The sequence below is a fragment of the Meleagris gallopavo genome, chromosome 2 (genome assembly GCF_000146605.3).
Source record: "Meleagris gallopavo isolate NT-WF06-2002-E0010 breed Aviagen turkey brand Nicholas breeding stock chromosome 2, Turkey_5.1, whole genome shotgun sequence".
Lineage (NCBI taxonomy): Eukaryota > Metazoa > Chordata > Aves > Galliformes > Phasianidae > Meleagris > Meleagris gallopavo.
In genome coordinates, this window is record NC_015012.2 from 92,325,233 (window position 1) to 92,337,605 (window position 12,373).

Sequence of the window (12,373 nt, forward strand, 5' to 3'; positions counted from 1 at the left end):
TTTATCTCAGAACAGTGCTGTTAACACAGACCAAAAAGATTCTTTCACAGATTTCTCAATAGGTGTTGGTTCTTTGATTTATAACCAGTAAATATCCAAGAACTAAACAATGGAAGCCATTCTCTGATCTTACTGACATAGGACTAGCTCCATGAGCCTCTGGATGAATGTTCAGACACGTGCAGCTATGGCTGCAATTTGGTGTGAACAGTGAGTTACACACTTGCACCCACCAATTCGTTTTGGACCCTAGAAGCCAAGAGAAGGTAGAAGTGGATCTATTTGTTTCTGACTTTTTTGTAGAGAATAGGGTAGAGGAAGAAGAGAATTATCTGCAGGCTTGGACCGTTAGCTCTGAAAATGTAGATTTACGTTAAAAGCAGCCATAAATACATCAAAACCAATGACCAGGACAGTTTCCATTCCCCATTACTAGATATAACTATTTATATTTCATGCTTACTGAATATGCCTGTGCAAGTAAACAGCTGCCCAGCAAGGGCAGGGACTGTTCCTTGCCACCACACCCAACTGGCATGCTTTGGTGAGTGTCCAAATAACGTCTTGCCAAGTGGTGGCCATTTGCTGACCCCTCTGCCTGTGTCTAGGCATTGTTTGAATGAGTGTTGTGTGGGCGATGGAGCCCTGGCACAGATTGTCCAGAAGCTGTGGGCTCTTCTCCTTGGAGAGCTCTCAAAGGCACCTGGACGTGGTGCTGGGTGCCCTGCTCTGGGTGTCCCTGCTGGATACAAACATCAAAGCTGTTACGTTCTCCACATAAATCCTAGCTGGAGGGATAGTAGCAATGTAGAAATATTAGGGCCTCCTCATCCAGAGGGTTTAGGCTGGAGCTGAGTGATTTGTGTGGGCTTGGAAAGGAGCTTCAGTTCTTCTGTAGCTTAGTTTGATCCCAAGAGGCACTATCTGGCCCTGAACTTCTTCTGCCTCTTTTTGATATTGCATGGGCTTACATTAGAGTGTGATACGGAAGCTGAGGCCATCTCTGGAGTTCTCCAAAATGCCTGTAAAGTCTAAAAGCTCTGCTAATGCAGACTTCTTAGAGACACAGCGTGTAGGGGGAGGTACAGAAAATCATATTTGAGCACAAATAAACACATTGGGAAAGCAGGAATTCAACAGGTCATGTTAAAAATGTGACCTTTCAGTTACCCGACTCAGCTGTCAAGTTCAAGGTAACAGAGACAAAGACTGGAAGAAAAAAATGCAGTTCTCAGAAACTGAAAAAAAGCTTTATTAGGAAAGTACTGAGAGGAAAGAAACAGGGAGAGCTGAAAATTATCATAGTCACTTTAATTTAAGAATCCAGATATCAAATAAAAATGCAATGCTCTGTACTGTGGACTTAATTTCTGATCCAGCCGCAGTGTGAAGGGAAATAACATAAGAAATTTCCTTATTTCTCAAAGTAATATGGGATGGGATTTTTGTTGGTTCTGTGTCAGTGCCAGGTTGCACTGGGATGGAGTGACTTAGGAAGCTGTTCTGTTGTTTGCACCCACATTTTCTGCAATTTCTTCTCTTGCCCGGGGCTGCTCTTCTCCACATGCTTTTGGTATGGAATCACTTCAGTTTTCTTTTGCCTAGTGAATTCTTGTAAACAATGCTGTAGTTTCAAGGGCTAATAATCTGATCTACTGGTTTGTCACATTCTGAAGGAAAAAGTCACTTTCCATGTCTCCTCCCTTGTTCCTCCTGATTCTTCACTCCACTGCCACTCTGTACTTCTGGGACAGACTTATTCTGCACTAGTAGAGTTAACTAGACTCAGGGAGGGATCCAGTGCATGCCAGAGTCAGAAAGCATATGTAGGGGAGTGCAGGGATAGGAGGAAGAGGAGAGCTGGACTTCATATTTTCGTCTAAATATGTCTAATGAAACCGCAACCTAATTTTCCCATGTCTATCTCCATACAATGCCTTACTTCATCATTGTTTATATTAATCCTCCTATAACTGAGCATAGACCTTATAAAGTAACTTGCCTGGTATCTACCCGTGAACTTAATAACGTGGATGTATCCACATCCAGATGGACCATGATTGCTGATGTACCACAAGTAATGAAGCTGCAGGATCAAAACCACCTGCCCAAGACAGAAGGGCTGATGGGGAAGAAAAAGTTGGTTACAAGTCAGGATCCAGTCCATGCCCTGAGCACGTCTGTGTTGGTTGGGATGAATCCTTTGGTATACTTTGTGCCTTGGCTCTCCATGTTCAAGGTGAGGCTGGTGGCAGCTGCCTCTGTACCAGGAATGCTCTGAGGACAAGGCCTTGCTGTCAATGAGTTGCCGAGACAAGAAACTGAGTGGTGGGAGGTGTACAAGGATGGTATGTGAGCCACCATCAGCAGCTCAGCTTCTGAACACCCAACTATCACAAGTATTGTCCTCACTGTTTTCTGAGAAGGGAAAGAATTGCTGTCTCCACCCAGTAACAGGAAACAAAAGGTCTTGGTAGCCTCAGCAACTTCAGCTAGTTTATGAGCCTGACACCAGGGTTCCAGGCACCATGTCAGCCTTTGGTGTGATTGGCACAAGGACTGAGAGGAAACAGGTAACTCAGGGCAGACCCTGATTTGTCGAGTAAAAAGCTTCTGACATTCCAAGTGATTAAATGGCACCGCTTTGCTAATTGTCTCTGGTACTGTGATAGCCTCTGGGATGTGATCATGATCTCTGGACCCAGACAGAAGAACCAAGAGCACTGAAACTGCGAGCATTAAGGCTATGTGGATGCACCTAGAAAGGGGTAGAGAGCCTGAGTGATACATAGAAACATCACATCAGCATTCATCATTGTAACAAAACATGACAGTACAAGGGGGAATGGCTTTAAAAGAGGGGAAATTTAGGTTAGATGTTAGGAAGAAATTCTTTACTTAGAGAGCAGTGAGGCCCTGGCACAGCTGCTCAGAGAAGATGTGGTTGTCGCAACCCTGGAGTGCTCAAGGCCGGGTTGGGTGGGCCCTAGGCAGTCTGAGCTGGTGGAGAGCAGCTGGTACAAGGCATGGGGGTTGGAGCTAGATGATCTTTAAGATCCCTTCCAACCTTAGCCATTATGTCATTCTGTGGTTGTATGGTATGTGCCACAGCAGCCTGGCTCCTGTGGGCTAAGTCCAACCAATTTGCTCTGGGGTTACCGCATGTTTGTTTGCTTGCAGGTTATGTCCCAGCTAATTTTGCAATGTGAGTCTTCAACCACACATCCAATTTGTATTTTAAGCCTGCATAATTTTATCTCTGCTTGCTTACACCCACTGTCTCCTGGTTTACACAGGCCATTGCTGGTTTCTGGAAGAACTGCTGCATTGATTGATATGCGAAACAGGAAGATAGGATGTTTTAATGTGGAACGGCATTTAGAGATGCAGCATCTGTGTCTAAAGTGAGAGATAGTTACTGAGTTAGACAAGTAGGCCATCAATTACAGGAGACTGAGGTTACGACCATCTGTCTGTTTGAAACAACACCAGGTGTTTGCAGAAGCAAATTTCCTGTGTTGCAACATAGGAGGAGAGTGGTAGGCAAGAAACAGCCCTTCGGAGTGAATCTCAGTCATGAAGGAAGCCGCTTTTCATTTCCTTTTTTAGTACTATCTTGTGGGAAAAATATCTGCTCAAAGAGCCTGACACACTTGTGTTGCCTGCTTGGTGCCACCGAGGAAAGAGCTCTCAGAGTAGCACCAAGGACCCTCTCTTGCTGACGGACTGAGCAGGACTCATGCCATACTGATAGGTCTCATCCTGGTGGGCTCTGTCCTGGTGGAGCATGGCATGCCATGCCCTAGTAAGCCCCAATCTGGTGGGTCCTATCCTGGTGGTCCATGCACTAATGAGCTCCAACCTAGTGGGCTCCATCCTGGTGGGCTGTTTTGGAGGATCTGTTAGGAGGTGATAATCAAGACCTTCCAGGTGAGCCCTAGCTCAGCAATGTCCTTTCCCAACAAGCAGACAAGTGGTTAAAAATTAGGTAAATGCAACATCAGTAACTGGCAGCAGGACTGTAGATCAGTTTTTTCCTAGTTTCTATTTCTATCAGTGAGAAATAGCCCTCATGGGCTTATTTTAGAGTTTAATTATTACACTTTAATTATCTGGTGGCACAGGGAAAAGCCTTTGGTTTGGTTATGAATTTCCAACTTAGATGAATTTCTCTATAAAACACTTCATTTAAGAAACAGAGCAAAGGTTGATAAATTACAACAATACACTTACGCATCAAAGCCATTCTAAACCCTAAGTGCCAAAGAGAAAATGAATATCTATGGGCAGTGATGTGTGGGCAGAGTGAGCAGACCCCAGGGCCAAAGCTAGCAAGCAAGGCTGTACCAGTGTATCTCCAGCCATCTATTCGATGCAAGCTAATTTTCAAAAGTTCTGAGCACTTATGGCACTCAATGAATGATGGAACTCAGCACTGATGGTGCTCAGAGCTTTAGGTGGTTTTGTGCAAGGAGATAACGGGGTGTTAGCATCAAATAGTTTTGAAGTCATTGACTGATATACAAGTTGGAAGAGGGGCTCACACTGCTTATTAAAATGCAGTGATGTGAGGGATTACATTCAAAAAATCAGAGAATTATAGAATCAGCAAGGTTGGAAAAGACCTTCAAGACCATGCAGTCCAACCGCCCACCTACCACCAATATTTCCCGCTAAACCATGTCCCCACAGTACAACATCTAAATGTTTCTTGGACATGAAAATGGAGGAACAGTTCTGGCTAATCTGAATTTCTATCTGTTCCCTTTCAAGATAAAAATGTTCAGTGGCTTTTACTGACACCGATAAGCATGGAAAAATATTTTTATTCCTGAAAATAACACTGTGATTTTAATTCTTAATAAAAATAAAAAGGATTGATAAAAAGGATGTAGATGTCTGGTCAAATTAACTACCTACTGATTTACTTGTGAAACTGATTGATAGTAATAACCAAATGCATGACCTTCCACAGTGGTAAACAAATACTTGTTACATTCAGGAGGTGTCAGCACATCAGCTAAACAAAACCACTACCTATTTTAAGAAGTAGGCTAATCACTTTTATGTACCTTTTAAGTGAAATGTTTTGCTATATGAAAATTTCATATTTTCTGGTTAGAGATGAAAAACTAATATTTATTATAATGGTGGGCTATATAAATGTATTCCTTAACACTTCTAAATTATTTTTAAACGTTTTATGTGACAATTTGTCAGGTGTAGGCTTGGATTTTTTCATCTGGAATTATTTTACATCAAAAGAAAGGCTCATTTGCAAAGCAAATGGATCTCCAGGTTCTAAAATGATGTAAAAACAAGATAGAGAGTTGGTTTGACTATTAAACGAATGCATAAAACTAATGCATAGTCACATATTTCTGAGATTGAGCTAGGAAGAAAATATCCAGAAAACTGTACTGACTACTTCTATTCAGGACTCATGCTTTGGTGCTTTGCATAGATTACTGCCTACTACCCATTACCCATTTTTCTCTTCTTTTGATTCAACACCTCCTTCCTTTTTTTTCGACTTATGCTTGCCTTACAAACTGTGCTCTCTTATTATTCTTAACTTCCTTATGAGCTATTTGGTATGTCACTCTCAGGATCTTTTCCTATTTCAGACTGACACTGAGATGGGGTTTCCCTTGGTCTCATCCTGCCCATTTCTTCACCTAACTCTCTGTTGTCAGCAGGATAGGCTGCAGAGTTGTGGCAGGAACAAAATAACAGCTACTCATGGCATCAAGGCTTTCTGCAAGAATTTCACAAGAACTTTATTTATCCATTAAAACTGCAGACTTTGCCACACCTAAATCAACCTTTTGCCTGCCTAGTCCAGCCACTGGTTTTAGCTAGAAGCAAGAGTGCAATGGGTTTGTGCAGAAAAACTGTAAAGCATCACTTTCTCAAATGCTGTAAGTGACCTTTGCAAGGCACCAGATTAATGGCTCCATGGGAAGCTCTAGCCTGGCTTTTGCACATACTTTCAGCCCCTTGTAAGAGCATTCTTGCTCATCCCAAGATAGCAAAAACATTTTGTGGTGAAAAGAGAAACTCAGCTAGCATAGGTGAAGTTTGAGGCTGCAAGGTGATGGATCTGGCACTGACCTGCTGTGCTGGATGAAACATGGGCCTTCTCAAGCCACCACCACAGCTTTGGTTTTCTCTTTGGAGTCCAGCTTCCTGGCTTGCTGGCCATACAAGGCTGAAACTTTTGAATCTGAAAATGCCAGACTTGCCTGCCAAATGGCTATTCTACTTGATCATGTCTTTGCATACATACAGTGGCTTAGATGGCAGTGGGTAGCTCTGTGGTACAACAGGACTGGCCAGGTGGAATGTAATACTCTCATATCACACAGCTGCAGAATCTCTTTGGGACCTTTGGGTCCATCTTGCCCAGCCTTGCTCTAGCAGGGGTACCCAGAGCAGGGGGGCCCAGCACGATCTCCAGGCAGTGTTTGGAGAGCTCTAAGGAGGAGGCTTCACAGCCTCTTTGGGAGTTCTGCCATCCATATCCTGAATGAGTCTGCTCCTGCAGCCAGCTTTTGGCCACCCAGGATGTTTAAGTATCCCAGATAGAGTGCTGCTGGGGATAACTTAGGCCCCATGACTGGTGAGTTGGTTCCTGCATCTTTTGGGCCAGGTAACAATTTCATATACAGGCATGGGCAGATGGCCAGGCAGCTGCTCTTCAAACCCCCTTAGTGGACACAGTACAACCAAATGCTTCCTCCTGTGTTTGCTCTGAAGGACAGGATAGAAAACCTGATGCTGGGATCTGCAACTCAACTGCCTTGCCTTTGGCTTGGCAGGAGAAACCAAAAGAAACAGAGAAAGAAATGGCAACAAAACCATCTTTGATCTGACTGTGAAATACACTCCGAATATGTGAGAAAGGCATGAGAATTTTTGCCTGCTTGAAACTTCCCATTGTTTTCTAAGGAGCAAATACTTTGGTGTATATTTTGTTTAGCTGGATTCTTTTGCTATGATGATCTGTCTACACTAACTAAATTATTGTACTAATGGCTCCATGATGCTGCATTTAAAGATTATAGTACATTTATAGCCCACCGATAAAAAGAAAACAAAACCAAAAATGCAAAAACTGTATAAAAGCCAGGTACTAGCTATTATTAAATAAAAATAATTTACAGCTTACCACAGCCACAATGAATGAGATTGACTCACTCGTGGGCTTTAGGACATTTTTTCTAGTTTTTATTTTACGAGACTGTACATGAAAGATGTTAGCTCAGTTGGAGATTTTCTCTTTTACTTTATGCCAAGGTTTTCAGAAGTGACTAATGACTTTGGGTGCCTAACTGGAAACATTGTAATAAGGCCTGAATTTCAGAATGGCTGAGCACCCATCATCTGAAATTTAAGTCCTTTTATGGTCTTTTAAATTCAGCTCTCAGGACTGCGGTCCTCTAATTCATCAGTAACTCTTGAAAAGCTTGGAAGTTATGGAAATACATTAAAATCTTTAAGATGCAATTTCCTCCTTAAAAGCCTCCCCATACCCAATTTTCCATGTCCCAACATGTGTGGAATTAGAAAAAAAGAAACTGGCAATTACTGAATGCAATGTGCTTTGATTTTATGATAAAGAAAACATGGTGCTCGTTTCCCTACTATGGTGGAGTTTCCCTGCTTTTCTGATAAACTGTAATATTCATTCACCTTTTTAAAGAGCTTTGCATCAGTTTTTTACATCTTCAAAATAAATCAATGAAGTGGTTGCTGCTGGGAATTCAGCCTTTGTTTTGGAAAGGTTGATACAATCAGTTGTCTTTATATAGGGAGGAATGATTCTCGGGATGCAGCAAGCACAAAAGGCTTGGGATACCTAGGGATGAAAGTCTCTATAATAGTCTTTATTTAATAGACTTCCTGGTGCCGTGCTGCCACAACCCACAGTTATGCAGTGGATGAGTATTGCATTTCACTTCCATTGCCTTTGCAGGTACTGAGTCATGCCTTTGATATCTACTGGTATGCACTGCCACCAGTTAAACTGCCCAATTTGACATCAGGTGGGCTTCGTATTTCATTGCTCACCGGGAGGTAAAATCTTCCCTTACATAACTGGAGAGCTCTGCCTTATTATCTCATAAAATCTCTATTGTATCGGGGCAGAAAAAGAGGAAGCTGGTCTCTTAAATGGATTGTAACTGGAGGGTTTCACACTGTCTATCTGGGCTGTTACTCACAGTTTAGATTAGATCTGATCTTTTTATGCTTCCCTACAGGTTTGCTTTGGTTGTGTCCCCATTTTCCAATAAACACTTGAAAATTCCACTGGGAAATAATTGAGGCAGTGCCTGGTAATGATTCCAGCTGGTCTGATAGGAGGCACTGGCCCAGGATTGCTCCCAGGTGCACAGGGCACATGGCTGGCCATTCCCAGAAAAAGCTGCCAAGAAGCATCTAGTGAGGGCCATAGGAACAGCCTTGCTGCTGCTGTGGGTTGCGGTGGTGGGAGAATGAATGCTGCAGCTGGGCTGTGAGAAACTGAATACATGTGGCCCTGTGAGAGGTGAAGTGAGAAACCCAAGTGCTTGTTAAAACTAATGGGCATTAGTGAGCACCCAGTTTTACAGTGACAGTGTCACACAGAGGTGCTGTGAGTTCTTTTTCTCCTCCTGATCGACCACTTTATCATCTGAATTGCCCTGAAAAGTTTAGCTCTAGGCAAGAACAGAAGAGGAAGTGTGTCTTTGGATCTTCTACTCTCTTTTTGCTGAAGGGTTTTAGTGTCCGTTATTTTCTCTGACTGTTGTCCCATGTCCTACCTCTCTGAACCCAAACAGCAGTGTCACATTTACCACAGAATCGTGGAATGACTCGGATTAGAAGGAACCTCAGGGGTCATCCTGCCTCAGGAAGGGTTGCCAACCACTAGATCAAGCACTAGATTAGTTGCCCAGGGCACCATCCAACCTGGCCTTGAACACCTCCAGGGATGGGGCATCCACCACCTCTCTGGGCAGCTGTGCCAGGGCCTTACTGCCCTCTCAGTGATAAAGTTCCCCCCACATCTAATCTAAATCTAAATCTCCCCTCCTTTAGTTTAAAACCATTCCCCCTTGTCCTATCATTATCTACTCAAGTAAAAAGTTGAATTCCCTCCTATTTATGATCTCCCTTTAAATAATGGAAGGCTGCAATAATGTCTCCCTGTGACCTTCTCTTCTCCTGACTGAACAAGCCCATCTCTTTCAGCCTGTCTTCACAGGAGACGTGTTCAGCCCTCTGAGCATCTCTGGACTGAACCCATAAGGCTGACATCTTTTCTGTGTTGGGGACCCCAGAAATGGACACAATATTCCACATAGGGCCTCAGGCAGGTGGAGTAGAGAGGACAATCACCTCCCTCGCCCTGCTATCTACCACTTTTATTCTCTCAACTGTGGTTGGTATATTTCTGTACCTGCCCTTTATCTTCTCAGTCTCTGCCTTCATGTGACAAAGAGTACTCTCCTTGGCTTTGGCCAGTTGATACATCAGCTATGTGGAGGACACAGTGAAGTCAAGCAGCCCCTTATGCCCTTTATTTTACCAGTTTATTTTGCTTCTTCTTGTCAGATGAGCCTATCCCAGACTGCAACACTAAAATCCAGCCATACACAAAGCTATTTATCATTGTGCAACCTCATTCATGGTCAAGATCTCAAGATCTCAGTACCCACATCCATCCATCCTCTTGGCCAGGTTCCACTCCTGTACTCCTGTGTGGATGCAGAGTTCCAGGCCCACTCAGACAACAAAGTCTGTCCAAGTGCAGCCAGAGCGCTTGTGCAGTGAGACGGCTTCTTTTCTGCTTCCTGAATTGCCAGCCTGTCAGCAGGAGTCCTCATCAAGTCACGCACTATGGCACTCAGTGCAGACTAATGCCATGCATCCCAGCACTACCCCCTCTTCTTCCTTTGCACAATGTGTTGTGCTGGAAGGGTTTCAGGAAAGACAAATGAGTAGGAGGGTGGGGAAACCTGTCTGCCTTTAGCTTTTGCTGCTGATAAGCAGCAATCTGTTTGGCTTGAACTCTCAGATGTACTCAGCTGCCTAAAGACTTCTGTTCACGGTACCTATGGCATTGCCTTTCAGCTAATCTGTGTGACTTTGGCTTTTCAAAGAGAAAGATAGCAAGACCTACATCTCAGCTGTCAAAGGGCTTGGGAATTGTGATTTTGTAGATGTAAAATGGAGCAGGTACTTGTTTTAGGCAGGTCTTTGGACAAAAGCATGGCACAGGAAAGTAAAATCCATGCTACTTTGTACTCATGCATCTGTGCTGAGTTTGTGCCTGGAGTTGGTAAAAGGTGGGCAATGAACTCTTTGAAGAGAGTCTGAGGGTCAGCAATGGAGGCATAACCTGTTTTAGAGGAATGCCTACATCCCTCAACACATTGTACAGTGCTGATTGTGTCTTCATGGTATGCAGGACCATACTGGTGTCATCTCTAGTTTTCTGCAATGAAAACTCATGGAAATTTCAATTGCCTAATCTGTGTCTTCCTTGTGCCTTCAGTGAACAGAGTGCAAGAAGTGTGCACAGGCTTGGGGCTTGGGGATTCTCCCACAGGGGCCTTAGCTGCTGGAACAGCAGCTGTACACTGTACAACTCTGAAAGCAGAAGTAAAACATGTTGTATCCAAAGCAGCTTAAAGAGGCTGATGACCATGCCAGTGGGAAATGGTGTCCTTGTGCTTCTGATAAATTTAAGATAACAGATGTGTCTGCATCCAGTATATAAACATTTCTTTCTCATGAATTGCATCTAAAATTAAAATATGTTTTACTCTGAAATTACCTGGGAAGATGTAACTGATGTCAGGTCCAGGTGTCGTATTGAAATACCAGCTTATTGCTCTCAGTATCGCAACCACCGGCAAGCTCAGAGGTGTTGGATCAAACCAATCCTATTTTGGACCAAGAAATACAAAACACAGTATAATCTAACAAAAGCCAGATATGTACCTGTAATGCACGCTTTTTTTCTCCCTCTCTTTCCAGAGATTGCTGAAGGCCAATTTTGCCTCAGTCTTTATCACCAAGACTGCCTTTCAGGAATCTCAGGCCCCAGAGGCCAATCTGAAAGGTTGGAGTAAAAAAGATGTACCTTTGGTAGAAGAAGATTAGGTCAGAAAGTACTTGAGCAAACAAGACGTTTTTAATTCCATGGGCCCTGGTGGGATGCACCCATGAGTGCTGAGGAAGCTGGCAGGTGTGGTTATGAGGCCATTCTCTATAATTTTAGATACTGGTGACTGGGAAAAGTGCCAGAAGAGTAGAGAAAAGCAAATGTCACTCCTTTCTTTGAGAAGAGAAAAAGGGAAGACCTAGTGACTGCTTCTTGGAAGCAGACGGAACAGCTCATCCTGGAAACACACAAAAGAGAAAAAAAATCATCATCAGGAGTAATCATTGTGGATTCTGCAAGGGAAAGTCATACCTGACCAACCTGATATGATCCTGTAGTGAAATGACTAACCTGATGGATGAGAGGGGAGCAGTGGATATTGTTTTCTTGGACTTCAGTAAGGTTTTTTGACGCTGACCACGTAAGATCTTCTTAGAGAAACTGCTGATGATGCAGTGAGGTGGCTTGAAAAATGGGTGAATGTCTAGACCCAGAGGGCAGTGGTCAGTATTGCAAAGCCTAACTGGAGGCCAGTTAGAAGCAGAGTGTCCTATGGGTCAATACTGGATCCAGTCCTGCTTAACATATTCATTAAAGATCTGGATGATGAGCTACAGTGCACCCTGAGTGAATCTGCAGCTGACACAAAACTGAGGGCAGTGGTTCATGAGAGGGCTGCACAGTCATCCAGGGGGACCTGGACAGGCTGGCAGGAATCTCATGAAGTTCAGTCAAGGAGAAGTGCAGAGTGCCATTTCTGTCTGTCCAGCTGTGGCTCTGCCTATGAGCACATTCTATGAGGATGTTCTTGAGACATCTTCCCCAGCTCCATCCTGCCCAGCACAGCACCACCGCCCCTTACTTCACACACCCCTCTGCCACTCAGGCACTTGCATCTAATTGACACAGTGCCTGGATTTAATAGGAGGCCTGAAGAGTAGTTTTTTTCAGACCCTAAATTGCTTTCAAAAGGCTGGTGCATCATTCTCACCCCTCTTAACCCTTCCAGCCCTGCTCAAGGAGCAGCCAGGACAGTCTTTGCAGCCTCCAGAAGATGGTGCCCTGCTGTTAGGAAACAATGCTGTGAGCAGCAGTCATTCCAGTTCACTGGCACAATGTCACACAAAACGCTTTGTGTCTGTCAGCACATTCCTGGAAGGTCACAGTGAATGATGAATGCTCCTGTGTAGGAGCTGAAGAGGTTTTTTTTTTTTTTTT

The 12,373-nt window shown here is 43.7% G+C and overlaps 1 protein-coding gene across 1 annotated transcript in view; it reads left to right on the plus strand.

The window, feature by feature from the left end:
• Positions 1 to 2,056: 2,056 nt before the first annotated feature.
• LOC104909978 (phosphatidate phosphatase LPIN1-like) overlaps positions 2,057 to 12,373 on the plus strand; it is a 19,220-nt gene continuing 8,903 nt past the window's right edge. The window contains exon 1 of the mRNA XM_019613600.2: positions 2,057 to 2,239. Coding sequence (XP_019469145.1) covers positions 2,057 to 2,239 — 183 coding nt within the window. The remainder of the gene's footprint in view (positions 2,240 to 12,373) is intronic.